At 40.2% G+C, this 18,643-nt stretch overlaps 1 protein-coding gene across 4 annotated transcripts in view; it reads left to right on the top strand.

The window, feature by feature from the left end:
• Nucleotides 1-18,643, top strand: part of WDR7 (WD repeat domain 7) — a 353,722-nt gene that overhangs the window by 273,542 nt on the left and 61,537 nt on the right. For all 4 annotated transcript variants that reach the window (XM_061400296.1, XM_061400294.1, XM_061400297.1 and 1 more), the window contains one exon: nucleotides 8,645-8,744. In XM_061400296.1, coding sequence (XP_061256280.1) covers nucleotides 8,645-8,744 — 100 coding nt within the window. The remainder of the gene's footprint in view (nucleotides 1-8,644; nucleotides 8,745-18,643) is intronic.

An 18,643-nucleotide genomic window follows, 5' to 3' on the forward strand; every position in this document is an offset into this window, starting at 1 on the left:
CGCGGCTGTGGCACACGAGCTTAGTCACCCTGAGACATGGAGCCGGGATTGAACCCGCCTTCCCTGCGCTGGCAGGCGGATTCCTAACCACTGGACCACCAGGGAAGCCCCAAGGATAACTTCCTTCTGTTTATTTTTCTATACTCTGGGTTTCTTTTTTTACAGTGAGTGTGTATTCCTTTAAATTGGATATATGTATTAGAATAATTCAAATGAAAGAAAATCATTGGGACAGCATTAAAGCTGTAACATAGATAAGATACAAAATTCAGAGTAAAGTGTTTAAACTTTTGAACTGAATGGTGGAAAAAAAATCCAGACAGAAGAGTTAAAAGTCTGTATTTTCAGACATAGTTTACCTTTTCTTAAACTTTGTTATTATGTAGACAGACTGATTGATTCTGCTCTTCATGTGAAAAGCTGAATCAGCTCTGTGCACCCTAAATGGACACTTAAAATACAGTTAAGAAAGTGAACACTGTCTACTTGAGAACAGTCCATGAGCTCATTTTTAAAAAAACTCCAAATCTGTGGTTTGTGTTTATCTCAATGGTGTTAATAATTACAGGATGCAGCATAGCTTCTATCCTAACTTCCAGTAAAATTGTTAAATCTGTTACAATTTTATAGGATACCCTTTATAATAAATATAGATGTCTGTCCTATACTCACGTGAGTAGAAATCCTTCTGAAACCATTTCTGTCCGTGTCCCTACTCCTGAAAACACACCAGCAGGTGACTGCCTTTCAGTGTTAAAGTTCTTGATGAAAAAACAAATCTCTAAAGCTTCCAGAAGTATTCCATTTCACTGTATAACAGAAAGAACATTAAATTTTCTGACTGTTTGAAATGATAATAGAGAAGAGTTTCAAACTAAAGTCATCTATATCATTTGTATTAGCAACTTGAAGCTTAAACTGAGATAATTTGCTGTTATCAGATTATATCTGAAAATCATAAGTGTTTAAGAAACAAACAAGTTTATGATATTTGGGGAACTCATTTCCCTTATTTATTAACATGTTATTAGCACTTATTTGCCCTAGGAAAATAGCAAAATAACTGCACCTTTTATATCCTTTCTGTGGTATATATTCAGAGATGCAAATGATGATGATGATAATTATGGTAGCTACTAAAGTGTGTACTTACTACAGAAAGTACTTATTATATGCCAGGAACACCTCTAAGTACTTTACATGTAGTAACTAATTCAGTCTTCATGATAATCATATCAGGTACTATTATTGTTCCCATTTTACAGATGAGGAAGCTGAGGCATAGATGTTAAGTTGTTCAAGGTCACAAATTAGTAAGTGCATGAATCAGGTAATAAGAGAGGTATCTCTCAGCCATCATTTACAATACACCTCAACAAGCATGTTTTTTTACCTGCAGAAATCCTGTTTTCAGTCGTGCTTCTAAAAACCCCAGCTGTAGCGTTCCTCTAGCCGGTTTTTCAGAAGGGAAGCAGTTTACCTATTAAATACTTCGTGGTGGTGTTTAGGAAACATCTGTTGAGGATTTGGGCTTCCCTGATGGCTCAGCTGGTAAAGAATCCACCTGCAATGCAGGAGACCTGTGTTCAATTCCTGGGTCAGGAAGATCCTCTGGAGAAGGGATAGGCTACCCACTCCAGTATTCTTGGGCTTCTGCTATGGCTCAGCTGATAAAAGAATCCGCCCACAATGCGGGAGACCTGGGTTCAATCCCTGGGTTGGGAAGATCCCCTGGAGAAGGGAAAGGCTACCCACTCCAGTATTCTGGCCTGGAGAATTCCATGGGCTGTATAGTCCATGGGGTCGCAAAGAGTCGGACACGACTGAGCAACTTTCACGTCATTTCATTGAGGATTTACAGTGCGTAAGATGCTGAGTGGGAAATCATGACTCTCAGATGGAATTTTCCAGTTGTCAGTCACCATCTCAGAATGAAGGGTCCTTTCCATTTTGTCCTTTGAACTGGTGCCTGTCACTAGGGGAATGAAGTGCTTCTAGAAAACATTCCCTCATCCTGCACTGTTCATCCCCCACCACCACCAAACTAGCACAGCTCCCCTTGAGCTGATGCCTTCCTCAGAGCTACTTTTGTGTCTCTAAGTTGTTCAAACGTGTTAGTGGCATGGAGACCCAGAGTTCTGGGAGTGGTTGGTTGTGGGGGGAAGGGTACGAAGATGTCTGGAAGGAGCCTCCTCCTCTACAAAGTGCCCCCCTTGGTTGCAGCCCTGACATCCCTGAGGGTTATTGACTGATGCTCTGAGAACCAAGTCCTGAGCTCCTTACATGGCGGTCCTTACAAAAGCCCTTTGCCATCTTGTCCAGGCCACCAGGGTGTCATCACTGATACCTTCTGTGGTCATACTGATTTTTTCCTGCATTCATAGCTTTACTTGTGTTTAGGGGTCAGGTCTTGTCCCTGGGCTATTGGGAGCACATCATGGATACTGAGAAGTCTCTCTCCTCATCTAGTATACATGATGGATAAAGGGATGGTGTATTGATTACATTTTAAATAACTTTTGTTTCATTAATAAAGAAAAATCTGCATGCATATCCTGCAGAGTGCAATCAGATGAACAAATCTAAAAAGTTATTTCATGCAAGTTAAAACGAAAATATGATAGCATTTTTTTCCTCATATTGGCAAAAATGTAGAAAATTTGATCATATCAAGTAGGGAACTCTTTTATGGGGAACTGAGGATAATTTGGCATTGCCTGAAGAAGGGAATGGCTACCCACTCCAGTATTCTTTCCTGGAGAGTTCTATAGACAGAGGAGCTTGGCGGGCTATAGTCCATGGGGTCGCAAAGAGTCAGACATGACTGAATGACTTTCACTTCACGGGTTGTACAATGGTAAAGAAGCCTCCTGCCAATGCAGGAGACATGGGTCCTGTCGCTGGGTCAGAGAGATCCCCTGGACTAGGAAATGGCAACCCACTCCACTATGCTTGCCTGGAAGATTCCATGAGAGAAGCCTGGCAGGCCCCAGTCCATGGGGTCGCAAAGAGCCAGACACAACTGAGTGACTGAGCACGCATGCATGCACTCACAGCAAAGTTTACAATGTGTGTGTGCTTTAATTTAGAACCTTGCTTTGGGGAATCTTTCCTACACAAATACTCATCTATGTGTACAAGGATCTGTGTATAACTTAAATGTCAGAAAGGGACTATTTCAATAATGGAGTGTAAATGCACAGGAAAATAAAGCAGATGTGAAAAAGGATGACGTGGGTTCATGTATGTGGGAGGATGCTCCATGAACTATTGAGGGAAGAAAAGAAAGTTGCGGAATAATAGGTGTAATATGACCCCACTTTGGTAATAAAAATTAGGCAAAGCTGAGAATGTCCACCAAATTGTTAACAGCGATTAACCCTTGGTGAAGAAGGAGGCACGAGAGCAAAGACTTGCCCTTTGCTATGTATTAGTGGTGGCTCTTTACAATTACGTACGGCCTTAATACTTTTTAGACCAAGAGTTTAAAGTCTTGGGATCATTTTCAATCAACGTCAAGAATTTGTAAAAGCAGCTAGGTAAGAATCCCTCCTAATACCTCAGCTACTCCTGGGAATGCAGACACACGTTCTCAGCACAGTGCCTGATACATAGTTCGTCCTCAGCCGTAGTAGGTGACTGTAAATAGTTGTAAATCATAGTTATAGCCCAGACATTCTAGTTCTTACGTCCTTAGATTTTCAGATGGGTTCATTTTAGCTGGAGATTCACTTTGCATTACTGAAGAGGGTTCCTTGTTGCATTTTAATGCTTACGGACACTGTACACAGTATCACCATCCTGAGATGAGGCCACATTATCAGAGTCATGGTTAAGAAAGTGATATTACAGGCTCTGTATTTCTTCTAAATCCTGTCTCTGCTGGGAGTTGCATGTTTCCTCTCCTTTTTTTTTTTTTTTTTTTGAAGTATCACACAAACTTCTCTTATTTGAGGACCATTTTTTTTTAATTATTTATTTTTTATTGAAGGATAATTGCTTTACAGAATTTTGATGTTTTCTGTCAAACCTCAGCATGAATCAGCCATAGGGATACATATATCCCCCATTTGAGGACCATTTTTAATAAAAAGTAAAAGGGTCATCAATTCAAGGGAGACTGTAAGTAAAGGGTACCAAAGTTACTTAGACTCAGGCATTGGGTGCTTGGCAAACTCAGGCAACATGATTTGCTCCAGGATCCTGCCCCAGAGTGGACCCAATTCACATATTTATTTCATATTGTAAACCACCCGTGGTGAGGTGGTGACACCCTGTTGTCAGTGGCTCCTGAGGAGTTGATGTCACGAATATGCTTTGGAGAAATAGAATAGCCTATTCTGGTATTTCGTAATGACCAATAAGTGATTATTTCTTTTAATTGTGTTTTGTGTGATAATACTATATTCAGTGAAATTTAAATGTGCCTATTAAATATCTGGCTAATTCTTAGAATAATTTTTATTCTCAGACCATTTATACCAAATACATATACTGTATTGTGTATATCATTATTTAGACTGTATTTGTGGAGAAGGCAATGGCACCCCACTCCAGTACTCTTGCCTGGAAAATCCCATGGATGGAGGATCCTAGTAGGCTGCAGTTCATGTGGTCGCTAAGAGTCAGACACCACTGAGCGACTTCACTTTCACTTTTCACTTTCATGCATTGGAGAAGGAAATGGCAACCCACTCCAGTGTTCTTGCCTGGAGAATCCCGGGGACGGGGGAGCCTGGTGGGCTGCCATCTATGGGGTCACACAGAGTTGGACACAACTGAAGTGACTTAGCAGCAGCAGACTGTATTTGCCTTAAGTTTCAGACCAAATAATCTCTTCTAGTCCCCTGAGACATAATGAAATAATTTCCATTATGCACCTGTCAGTCTCATGATAATGTACTCAGACTTCAAGAATCTTTACATATAACTTCTTGTAAATCTGCAGTTGTTTGTGTCAATGGAAAATATATTTTTTAGAAAGGTCAGGAGGTTGCCTTCTGATTCATGATTTCTGCCTAACTTCTTTAGACAGTTATTTCCTTTGTTGTTTTATACGAGTTTATTATTTTAGACATTAGAAAATATTCATTAGTCTTAAAACCTGAAATTTTTAGCTTAGTTTATATACTAGTCCCTGAAGGATAAGCATAGTGATTTGGACTTCTTACAGCATTAACCTATGTACTGCTGTATCCTGAAGGACGTAGGTTAATGGAGGACCCTGTTCAGTAGGTTGCTTGGACCCTGTTTGTGTATGCATACATTCAACAAAAGGTAAAGTCTCTGATGGTGGGAAACAATAAACAAAAAATTACTGAATAATTGCAAAGAGATGACAAGTACAGTAAAGAAAAACCAGGATCCTGGACTGAAGAGTAGTGGAGGAACGGCTGCTGTATTAAGGTGACGGCTCATAAAGGCCTCCTTATCTAGACAGCCCTGGGGCAGAGACCTGAATGAAGTGAGCACACAACCCCTGGAGGATGGGACTTTCGAGCAGAAGGAGCAGCAAATGTTAAGCTCCAAAATGGATATACTCCTGGAATATTCACGAAAATATAAGGAGATCAGTATGGCCAGAGTAGACCAAGCAAAGAGGAGAAGAGATAAAGTCCGAGAGGTGTTAGGGCCAGGATCTTAAAGGAGGGTTGTGAACATTCTAGAGAGGTGATTTGATTTATGGCTGAAAAGGACCGCTCTGGCTGCATGTGGACAGTGATGAAGGCATGGAGATCAGGGACTTTAAATGTTTTAGATGATGACCACCCTAGCCCCAGCAAGAAATACAGTTTGCAACATTACACTGGAGAACTGGTTCCAGAAGACTAGTCTGGGGGCAAGGTGGGCTCTGGAAACCCTCAGCAGAGAGACGGTCACTGTAGCCAGTCCCCAGAGTGAGTACTTGGGAAGTGAATGCACACGTACCTTGGATTTCTTCTGTTAAAGAGAGACCATTAAAGAAAGAAAAAGTTTAACAAGAAATCCAAAGATTAAAAACATGCCATGAGACCTCCACTGTCCAGAATTCTTTCAGATATTTCAGAAGTATTAGTCTGGTAGTAAATTGCAAAGAATGAAAAATGCAGACCTGTAATATATGGTCCTTTCAGGGAGACTAAAGATTTGATACCAAGAATAGATTTGGTCTTTTTTTCTCCCATAAATAATGGTGTCTGTAGGTGATATAGAAAGATGAGGTTGATACCCAGAGCATAGAAAATGGTCAATGTAATAAAAAACCTTTTAGATTCGAGTTTAACTAAGTAAAATTTTGTCAACATAAATGTATTTTACCAACGGATTGTTTTCAAGAGGATTATTTTGAGGGGCAGTTAAGTTTACGTTTTGCAGAAGTGTTGGGGCAATATAACTCTTGCATCTGTGCAAAGTTTAATAACAGATAACAAAATACCTCTGGAAATGTTATTTTCCTGTGGCTGTTAACCTGCACAGAATAGATACTTGTTAAAACATTTCTTAAATATTATATTCCGTGTTACTCTAATAGGATTTAAATTGTGTGGGCTTAGGTGTGTTTATGGAGAAGGCAGTGGCACCCCACTCCAGTACTCTTGCCTGGAGAATCCCATGGACGGAGGAGCCTGGTGGGCTGCAGTCCATGGGGTCGCTAAGAGTCAGACACGACTGAGCGACTTCACTTTCACTTTTCACTTTCCTGCATTGGAGAAGGAAATGGCAGGCCACTCCAGTGTTCTTGCCTGGAGAATCCCAGGGACGGGGGAGCCTGGTGGGCTGCCGTCTATGGGGTCGCACAGAGTCAGACACGACTGAAGTGACTTAGCAGCAGCAGCAGCAGCAGGTGTGTTTAGATGTGGTGTAGCTATAGGCATACATATAGATATGTAGTGATGCTCCTTCTTAGACCACAGTAATTACTGAATACTAAAATAGTAAACATTTTAAAGCTCTTCTAAATATCTTTTCTTTTGTAGTGTGGAAACCTTCAATTTTGAATGCTGATTGTTGGTGCTTTCCTTCTCTACTGAGGGACAGTAGTAGAATGCTTTAGACAGGAAAGACATTTAAGAAAGTTTTTATTCACCTCTCAGTAGGGGGAAGCCGCACACATCGTCGAGAGCCTCTAGTCCCCTTCCTTCCCTCAAACCTGTGTGTACAAGAGGACCTCCCGTACCGGAGCCCCACACCACCCCACGGGACAGCCTAGAGTAGTGTCTTTCACGTGCTTAGAAATGAAGCATCTATCTTCCACTAAAGAGGAAAAAAGTTGCCTTGCTGGGTGGGGCTTAGAGATCAGACAGAAGTACTGCTGAATAAATTTCAAACAAAAAGTTTAAACATTTAATGTCCTGTTTCCCAGATTTATAAAATACGTATGAATGTCATAAAGTCTGATAATGCCAAAGCGGCTTTGTCAGACTCTCCCTGGTGTCTAATGCTCAGAGATATCTCCCCTTTACTCTCTCTCTCAGCCTCTTACCAGAATTTCAGCAATGGAGTCCATGCCCTACTGGTTTGTTTGTTTTTTAACTCTGTATCAATCTCAAGAAAGAATTAGAGAAATGCTACTTCTTTTCTGTCATCTGTTTTTCCTCCCCCTCCTATGTTTTAAAAAAATAACAGAAAATTTAGATTTGTAGCAGAGAATCAAAGAGAAAAAAGAAAAGGGATATATAGTAAAATTGATGTAATGTCCTCAGAAACATTGAGAGTAGGCCACTAATTTATCTAGGTAACTCTCACTGAGACGGCAGGACTGGATAATGGGAAGGCATATTCAAAACTCTTCGGGGACATCAAAGCATACCTTATTTACACTTCTGATAATTTTTATTCTTGCCTTCCCAGGCTTTAGCCATATGGCTATGAAATCATGACAGAGCAAAGATCAGGAATTCAAATACATAATCAAATCATGAAAATTAATCCAGAAAAATAAACAAATAAAAGTAAATCAACCTTTTACAGCCTTCAAAGTATCCTCCCTAAATCCTATTTTCATGCAATGCCAAATCACCAAATATGCTTATTTATGTTACCAATAGGCACAGTTATCGTTTGGATAAACTGATAAATGTGGAAACTAGAAAATTTGCCAGATAACTTTTTTTGGTGAATAACTCTCTAATTTCATTTCAAATTACTGATATGAACATTTAAGCATAACGTGTTTAATATACTGGTTTTTTATTATTGTTCTGCTAAAAAATATTTTTCATTCCTTAATACCATAATAAACCATGAAAGCATAATTAGATTGAATATATAAGCCTTTTCATCTTTTCTATTTCTGTTCGAATAGAAATATTTGCATAATAGTCATTGTAGCAAAACTGAGTTTTCATGTTTAATCTTTTTGTTTTTGACCCTTACTTCTTATTTCAAAATTCAAGGATGTTTGTAATTATGAAGTTGTTTTCTATTGAAAATAATTATTAACAGGCCTAAGTGGTATTCTGCATCATTTTTCTTTCAGTTGATTTTAAGAATTACCACAATGAAACATTTTTGAAAAAGCTCCACTTACTAATTATGGATATACTTATTTAACACTGTTTATTGGAACTGGCTTTAATCTGCAGTGTGTGTTGCTATCCGCTTCGACGTGCAGGTCATCTCACCTGTTTTTTCATTTTCGCTGTTGTTTAAATGTTCAATCCAGGTTCTACATGGTCAGCTATTATGAGCGGAATCACAGAATAGCCGTTGGAGCTCGCCACGGTTCAGTGGCCCTGTACGACATTCGGACTGGAAAATGTCAGGTAAATAAATCATTGTGACTTCCTCTCCATAAAGTCCGCAGGTTATTGAAAGGAGTGAGAGACCAGCACTTCACCAGTTGACGTGCTGAGCTGCGGGAACATTATGGATAATGCTAAAGGGATCAATAGTGTAATGAAGGACTCAGAGAATATAGAGCCCTACTGTCTTTATTCACTGGGAATGAAGGGCCGCCGCAGACTTGCTCATCACAGGGCCCTGAGTAAGGTGGTGGTACTCACAAACCCCTTTGCAATAAATCTTTTCTTCCTTTAAACAAAGTTTTCTGATTTTCTTATTCTTATCATGTGTTTTGTGGGGGAAAAAAACGTGATGATACATTATCATGATTAATGGCTAAATGAAAATTCGCTTTCTAAGTAAAATGAGATCTTTAGCAATTTGAGGACAGTATTCTACTCAGTTCAAGAAAGGCAGAAATCACAATGGCATTTGGTGTGGTTCTGGAAGAAGGAAGCCAAGGCTCTATTTGAAATAATATATTCCTTTTTATGCTTTGATAACTTCCTATGCTTTTATACAACTTTATTATTGATGAGAAGTTCGTCTGGGTCTTCATCTTGACCACTTGGTTCTCCAAATGTGCCACTTGGGTAGATGGAGCACATCTAGCCCCACTTGATGTCAAAGTGATCAGTCTCTTTATCCCAGAGTCACCTTGTTGGTTAATGGCAAAAACAAAGCTAGTAGGCTGATCTAGCTAACAAAGCTACCTGATTGTGGTAATTTATAGTGTTCACTGATAAGTAATTCCAAGTTATTATCCCTTGTCTTCCACTGTAGCAATTATCAATGCTGCTATATTCAATCATATTAGAAATTGTATTCAACCATAATTGATATATTCAACTATATTAGGAGTTTTCAGAAGGAATATGAATATATCATGTAGCTAAATTTTAAATTGCCTCTTGTATTTAATAAACTATTAATTAGTTCCCCAAAAGCTTCTCTGGCAGCTTTCCATAAGATAGATCTAAGAGATGGTAGCAGATTGGTGGTAAAAGTTTCAGGGGTCAGACCAGCTTAGAGGGTATCATTCAGATTTAACACGTTTCTTTATACAGTCCTTCTCAGAGGCCCTGAGGCATGAGTGTCCATTGTGCATTTCCTGTGAGTGTGCACCATTTACCGCACTGATTAACTATTGAGTTTCTTTTGTGTGATTTTTCTTTTAAGACATTAACTCCTTGTTGGTGACTGTATTGCTTTACTCTGAGCTCTCACTTTAAGCAATGAAACCGGTCTGAATACTTGCTTTAAAAATCAAGTTACACGTTGCCTATAATGTTTTCCTCTTGAGAGACAGTCTCCAAGCATCATTTTCAGAATCAGTTGTTATATATTGGAGTTCAGTTGACCCTGAACGTCGCCGGGGTTAGTGATGCAGTGATGCAGTGGTAGTTGTAGAGTCAGTCATGTCCGACTCTTTGCGACCGCATGGATTATCTGTCCAGGCTCCTCTGTCCATGGGATTCTGCAGGCAAGAATACTGGGGTGGGTAGTGTTCCCTTCTCCATGGAATCTTCTCAACCCAGGGATCAAACCCGGGTCTCCTATACTGCAGGCAGATTCTTTACCATCTGAGCCACCAGGGAAGCCCCACATGTAACTTACAGTTGACCTTCCCTATCCCTGGTTCTGCATCTGGGGATTCAGACAGTGCTGGATGGTATAGAGCTGTCATAAGGACTAGAAATCCAAGTATGAGTGGACCCACGCAGTTCAAGCCCCTGTTCTTCAGGGGTCAACTGTATATTATTATTAGCCAGCTTTAGAGAAATAAGCCACAAGCATCCACAAGATGAAGACCAAAAAAAAAAAAAAATCGAACAAGGTGATCTTTTCAAGCTTCTTTAAAATTAAAGTGAGGAAGCCATAGAGAGGACACCATTGCCACCAACAGAGGGAAGAGCGAGGCCTTGTCGTAACACCCAGAGGAGTGAAGGAAGAACCCCGATAAAGAGCTGATGAGGACGGAGCAGGCCGCCCTGAGCACACACCTCCTGACAGCTGCCCTGAGCACACACCTCCTGACACTTCCCCTCCCGCTGGTCTCAGCGATGATCTTAATCAACATGCAAAAAGCATGAATACTTTGAATATCTTATTCCTTTTAATAAAAGTATTTTAGAAACACTCATCAATCAATGACATTCTTTCTTAACAGAAATCTGTAACGTCACACGTATTTCATTTTGTTTTCGTGCCTTATTTTACTGAATTTTGACATTTCAGTGTCCCTGTGATATTTTTCTACTTCAGCTTCTTGATTTTGATATCCCAGTTGTCATTAGTGTTGTACGACGGGATAACCTTTACCTTCCAGCGCACTGTGAAAGGGAAGGTTACCCTTTCCTCTCATCTTTCAGAGCATGAAAACAAAGCTAAATCTCTAAAATCAATCTTAACTGCTTTTGCCAGTTACCAGTTTTATCCAGTGACAATGAGCTCTTAAGGGATTCTCTTAATTCCTTCATGGTATTAGTGTTGTAGTGTTTGAAATAAGTGAGTCAGAATACATGAGTATAGTTGGCATGTTTAGAAATGGTATTTTAGAGGTGAATCAGAGGACTTGGAATTTTGAACTAGAAATGCAGTAAAATATTTTTTGAATTAGCTGTTGAAATCAGTGAACAGAGAGAGTGGGACAGTTATACTAATGTTGAACAAAGACATAACATATGACATAAAAGATGTAGAAGGGATCCTTAGTAAATTCACTGGGCTCCAGGGGTAGGTTCCAGTTAGGTGGAAATATAAGGGGCAGCCACCTAAATGAGAGCCCCTACCATGGGAAGACGCACCGTGGCCTGTCCAGGATGCCAGAGGCGAGGCAGTGTCCTTGGGCCCAGTGGGAGCCCAAGGACGGAAGAAGGGGCACAGCACATACAGGGTCCCTGTCGTCCTTCGATGGGCTAGCAAGGGATAGACTCAGCAAGTCAAATGTGTTTCCCTTATCTTTTGGCATTAGCATCTATCTTTCTTAAAGATCAGTCTTCTTACGACCTCTTCTTGTCAGTCTAGTACAGGCGATATACAGAACTGCAGCTAAATGTGCATTCAGTCTGGAATACGAACTTTACTCATATTGAGTTTGCAAGCTGTTGCCCAAATCTGCCTGCCACCTGTTGGAGTAAGTAAAATTTTACTGGGACACAGCCAGGTCGTTCATTTAAGGATCGCGTGTGGCTGCGGTCACACTGCGGTGGCAGAACTGGGTGTTTGCAGCCAGCAAAGACTGTGTATGGTCCACAAAGCCTAACACATTTATTGTGTGGCCCTTTCCAGAAAAAATTTGCTGACCTCTGTCTTAGGTAATTAGAGGAGGAGGAGTTAACTCATTCAACTGAAAAGTGATCTAAAGCAGCATAGGGGCGTCTCTGGTGGTCCAGTGGCTAAGACTCCACCTGCCAATGCAGGAGATGTGGGTTTGACCCCTGCTCTGGGAAGATCCCACATGCTGTGGGGCAACGAAGCCTGTCACCACAGCCACTGAAGCCCGCGTGCTCTAGAGCCCGTGCTGTGCAACAAGAGAAGCCACAGCAGTAAGACCACGCACCGCAGCTAGAGGGTAGCCCCGCTCGCTGCAGCTGGAGAAAGCCACGCACAGCAGTGAAGACGCAATACCGCCAAAAATGTAACACTACATAGAAGTAAATTTTAAAATGTACAGTGTAATATATTGGAGAAGAACAAAGAGAAACTTGTGTGACTTAAATCTGATTGGAATGTATCTCAACTTTGCTGAACTGAAGCTTCCTCACTATATAGTGGTAACAGAAATAGTGCCTGTATGTGTGAGAAGGAAGGTAATTTATGTAAAATTCTCAACAAGTAGTATTCAGTAAGTGTTGATTATATTAAAATAAAATAAACTTGGAAATGCATTACATTGCAATGAAATTACATTAACTGTGGAAAATTTTAAAGATAAACCTTGAGACCTCAGAATGTTATATATATGTATATAAAGCAAACATCAGTAAGTGCTTAAAAAATGTTAGTCATCATAATTATTATTTAGTTATTAATTAAATAAGACAAAATCAACCCCAAACTTCTTTTCTCTCTTACTTAGGTGTACATGATTTCATCCTAGCTATATCTATTACAAGTTCTTTTTTAGGATTTTGTTGTAGTTGTTGCTCTTTATTCCAAACAATTTGATTAATCTTAAACGTAGAATGAGTAGAATATCAAACCAAGTATTTAACAAAGTTAAGATTATACTTATTGATCTGTCCTCAACCAACCATATATAATGATTATTCTTCATCTATCCTGATTTTTGCATAGCATTAATCTGTTGTCCTACTGATATATTTTTTAAGTAATTTTTTGAAATCATTACAAATATTACTTTTCATGTTCCTGCTATATTAAAATTTTTCTGAGTAAAGCTGATATTTAAATATGGTATTCCCAACTGCCAGCATATCTCAGTTTTTGGCCTATCTGTTTGCATATATTTAAAGTCTTATATTAATTAGCCCTCACTGAATTTTTTCAAGGATTTTATTACTGTGTAATTTCCCACACCTGTTTGCTTCAGCATCGTTTTTCAGATATGAAAGATGGGGTTAGTGAGCCAGTCGTCTTGTGATTCTTATTCAGTTTCTAACTTATTAGCATAATGTTCTTTGTAGTTTCTCTTGCTTTCAACAGACATGGCTGTGAATGTTCTCATTCTTATTTGCATGTTATTTGTTCTTTATCCTTTCATTACTTATCTCTGTTGAAACTCAGTCCAGTTTTTTTCTAAGCTTCTTTATCATAAATTACAAGCCTTTTAATGCTGCTTAGATGGCTGCTTTTTTAACTCAAAAGAGAACTGTAGTTAGGATCTCAAGGATTGTTGTTTCCTGGTTTTTACTGGGTTTGGAGTTGGCTGAAAATGTTTACACTCTGCTTCATCTCGGGATCTGGTGAGCTGTGGCAGTGCCCGGTCTTAGTTCCTTCCTTCCTTCATCGCTTTCTCTTCTTCTGTCTCTTTAAGCTTTGAAGCTTCCTGTAACAATTATTTTCTTACAGGAATTATTTTGTTTTCATTGACAATAATGACCTACTGATGCCTGGCCAGTCAAAATTGAGTAATTTCTGTAATTTTCTTGCACACCACCCCCCCAAAAAGTCCAAATATAATGCTTGAATGATTAGCTTTTACATGAGAACTAGGGAAAAGGGAGATACGTATGTAGCTGGTGAAGGAGCAAATCAGCCTCCTTTTTCTCTGGAAAGTGAATGAAATTTATTGATTGTCTCCTCAGATTATAAATGTAATTCACACTCATTATAAAATAACCTCAAGCAATAACAAAATATTTAAAGTGGAAAGTTAAAGTCCACTGTAACTGTCCCTTGGCGTTGATTCCTGTTTAGCTATTTATTGTAAACACTTTGAGTCTTGTTTCTGAGATATACAAGTAAGATTATTCTCTCCCTCCTCCCCAATAATTTAAGGGTTTCCTGCAACCTGTTTTTACCTACTCACTATGAGTCCATATATCTCATTCAATAATAGCAAGTAGTGCCTACTGTTGGTGGCAAATAAAGCAAGTGTGGCTCCTGCCCTCAGGGAGCTTCTGTTCAGTGAGAGGAGACAAACAAGCTGAAGAAGAAAATATCAGGGAGCGGTGTGATAACAGGAGGAGTGACTGGCTGCCTACTGTAGGTGCTCAGGGGTGAGCACGTGGAGGGGGCTTCGTTTAACCCAAGACTATGTGACCACCTCTAAGAAGAGCATTATAAGGACAAGGAGCAATTAGGACAACACCTAAGGTGGGAACACCACTGGGAATTTGGGGGAACAGAAAAAAGACAACTGTAAAGTGCATTCATTGTGTTAGCAAGTGGAAGAGAGATCTGAGGTGGACTTTGCTAGGAAGGCAGGACCGATCACGAAGGCCAGGGTGGGGATATCAGATTTTATTTCAGTGTGATGGGCTGCCACTAGAGAATTTCATGCCAGGAAATTATATGATGTTAAATGGTTTTTTTGCATTTTTCTTCTTGTAATTGATTTCTAGTTTCGTAACTTCGTGGTCAGAAATATATGATGTTTTTAGCAATTATTTTTTTCTTGCTTTGCTTTTGGAAGGCATTTGTTCTTTATTTCAAAACTTTGGAATCACAATAGACACAGTATTCTGCAGCCTAAAAAAAAAATCCTAATAGGACATCATAGCTAAACTTCCTGGTCAAACACCATTGTTCTAACATGTTCTTTACAAAATATAAAAAACATTATAAAGCTACTGTTCTGTTGATGAACTCTTCAGATTAAGTCCCGCTCTGGGCTCATACGAACATAGCTGCAATGAGCATCTTTATACACTGGTGCTTTTCTCTCTGTAGGCTAGATCCTAAAAGGAGGAACTGGTTTGATCTGTTTTTATTTGAAAAGATTAATGGCCGCTGAGCTGCAACTAGGGTTGTTGCAGTAGCAATGGAGAAATGCAGGCACGAGCAGGGTATGTTTTGGAAGGAGAGCCAGCAGGTCTTAATGATTGTTCACATGTCGGGTGCAGGGTTGGGGGATTCAGGGTGAGGCAATGGTGAGAGAAAGGAAGGGCTCAAGGGTGACTCATAGATTGGAGTCTTGAGCAGCCAGATGGATTATGGTGCCCTTAATAGCTGAGAGGAAAAACAGGCTACGTATGGGTGAAGGTCAGGATTTTAGGTTCTGGGCATGTGAAGTTTGCAGGGCTGTTTTAGTCTGTTTGAATGACTACATCCTATTCCAGTACACAGGTGGAGGATTCATTAGCCGATCCTCTGTCAATGAACATTTAAGCCCCCTGCCCCCTCAATTTTCACCATTTTCAGCAGTGCTGTATTACATAGTCTTACTTCCATACGTTTTTCGTCTGTCTGATTTTCTTAGGGCTATTTCTGAATGCATAGTGCTAAAGATTTGTGCGTGTGATCACCAAAATGCTCTGAAACTGCTTTCTCATAGTTCGTGGGCATTAGCTTTTCCACACTCTCCCTAATATTCCTGTGAATGAAAGAATGACTCTTTTTTTAAAAACGGATTTATTTGTCTATGGCTGCACTGGGTCTTCACTGCTGCGCGTGGGCTTTCTCTAGTTGTGGCGAGCAGGGACTATGCTCTGGTTGTGGTGCGTGGGCTTCTCATCACTGTGGCAGCTCTCACTGCACAGCACAGGCTCCAGAGCACAGGCTCAGCAGCTGTGGCACACGGGCTTTAGTTGCTCCGTGGCAGGTGGAATCTTCCCAGACCAGGGATCGAACCTGTGCGCCCGTCATTGGCAGATGGATTCTTATGTACTGTACCACCAGGGACGTCCACAGAAGGACTCTTGAACTGCAGTCATTCTCATAAAGAATGAAGTTCCACAGCTGGAACTTCATTTTATTTATAAAAAATAAAAATAATTTTATGATAACTCTTCTCTGTATCAGACACTGAATTATGTGCAAGGGATAAAGATAAATAAATATAAACTGTTTCTTATAAAGTCCCTCCAAGGAATTTATACTCTGGACTAGAAGTCAGAGGGCTTCCCAGGTGGCAGTAGTGGTAAAGAGCCAGGCTGCCAGTGCAGGAAGCGTAAGAGATGAAGGTTTGATCCCTGGGCTGGGAAGATCCCTTGGAGAAGGAAATGGCAACCCACTCCAGTGTTCTTGCCTTGAGAATCCCATGGACAGAGGAGCCTGGTGGGCTACAGTCTGTGGGGTCACAAAGAGTCGGATACAACTGAAGTGACTTAGCACGCAAGCACTATAAGACAGATACAAACCCAGAGCTGAAATACTGTGATTGTCCCTTCCACGGGAGCGAGCTGGAGCATGGTGGGGAACACAGGAAGAGCACAGGCCCAGGTCTGTTTAGGTGACTAGAGAGAATGGTCTGGTAGGGCTCTCTAGAAAAGATATCAGAGCTGAACCATTAACTATAGGAGTTAGGCAGGAAGGGGAGGAAAGGGCCGTGACTCCAGGCAGATGACACAGCATCTGCAAAGCCAAGAGGGAGAAGAAATATAGAGGAAGTAGGTTTATGAAAACCTGAGAGATGTGCTCCCCACTGTGTGTATGTGAGTGGTTCATGTTATAGCAAAAGCAGTACACTGGGAACCACACAAATCTCAGGAGAAAAACAGTCATTCCAGTAGAAAAGTGGAGACACCGCTTCTCTGTGCTTTTTTTTTTTTTCTTTTTTGGGGGCTGTGTAGCTTGTGGCATCTTAGTTCCCTGACCAGGGATCAAACCTATGCCCCTCAGTGGCAGCAGAGAGTCCTAACTGCTGCACCACTAGGGAATTCCCTCTATGTCTTATTGAATGCTAACTCAGTAATATAGATTTTATAAATCAAGTTTACATGGCATTAGCAAAATGTAAAGCAAGAACTGAATGCTGGCATTTTCCATAAACAGTCGTTTTAGGAAAAGGGGGCTTGGCAAGATCTGAAAATGTTTTCAGCATGGGATTCAAAGCATTCTGATGAAAGTGAAAGTGTTAAGTCGCTCAGTCGTGTCCAACTCTTTGCAACCCCCAAGGACTGTAGGCTCCTCCGTCCATGGGATTCTCCAGGCAAGAATACTGGAGTGAGTTGCCATTCCCTTCTCCAGGGGATCTTCCCAACCCAGGGATTGAACCCTGGTCTCCCACTTTGCAGGCAGATTCTTTACTGCCTGAGCCTCTAGGGAAGCCCTAATTTTCTCTAATGCATTGCATTCTGGCGAGCACTCTAAGGTTGCTGCATATTGCAAGGAAGCTAACGTTCAGGCTCGACAGTGTCAGCAAACACGCTTATATGAATAGAAGTTTGGAGAACAATGTCTTTTTCTCTCTAAAAATAACAAAGATTTTACTTCTAGTTAGGAGGAGTAATGGCCCTTAGGGGTTTGGTGGGCAGTAAGACTGATGTTTCTTTATGGCAGAGTTTTGAAGCTTCAGGCACAGTTTTCACGGAGCAGAAGTCTATAACGCTTATACATCAAGGGCATTTATGTGATGATTGCAAAAATTGCAGTGAGGATTGACTACAGTGCTTAGTCAGGCCGACATTTTAGGCCTTTTCTTCCTGTTCTTTCAGGAGCTGGTTTTGTGGCAGGTGTTTCCTATGACATTCAGGAGCAGCAACCAGAAATACAGCAGAAGGGATGATGATAAGATGAATGGTTGAGGAAGACAATGGTTTTCTGATGCCCTGTTGAATTACCTAACAAGCTTCCCGTTTTAAAAATGCAATGCTATTTAGAGAAGAACCTCTAGGAAGACAAAGAGATATATAGAACAGTCCTTGCAATTAGACCATCATTTACCCTGAAAGTTTAAAATTTTTTAAAGAATTATTTTAATGGAGCACATACAGGTGTATTTTTCTGTCGTCTCTCTGCCTCATCACTCACTGAGTGTTTCTGAAGTCCATGTTGTACTTTGAATGGTAATATTTAAGATTTTTACACTGAGGAAAAAAATTAATTCATGGTAATATCTATAGTTGGAAATATGTGAAACTGTTTCCAAACACAACAGTTATTACAAGCATTTCAATATCTTTGTAAAAGCATTGATTCCCAAAATTCACATTTTATCTACATTTCTCAATGCCATTTAATTTCCTTCCTAGCCTTTTTATTTTTCCTGTCAGTATATAAAAAATGAGAATATGGACATGCGTCTATGGATAGATGTATTTATGGATTCTGTATATATTTAGTCCAGAAAATTCAAAAACACGAGGTAGGAGAATCACAGTGCACTGAATTTATTCTGGATTCAGTGCCTTGTATCCTTTATATCCAGTCTTGATATATAAAATACTTAAAATCTGGTATATTTGCTCAGTCGTGTCTGACGCTTTGTGACCCCATGGACTGTAGCCCGCCAGGCTCCTCTGTCCATGGAATT

This window comes from Bos javanicus, chromosome 24 (genome assembly GCF_032452875.1).
Source record: "Bos javanicus breed banteng chromosome 24, ARS-OSU_banteng_1.0, whole genome shotgun sequence".
NCBI lineage: Eukaryota > Metazoa > Chordata > Mammalia > Artiodactyla > Bovidae > Bos > Bos javanicus.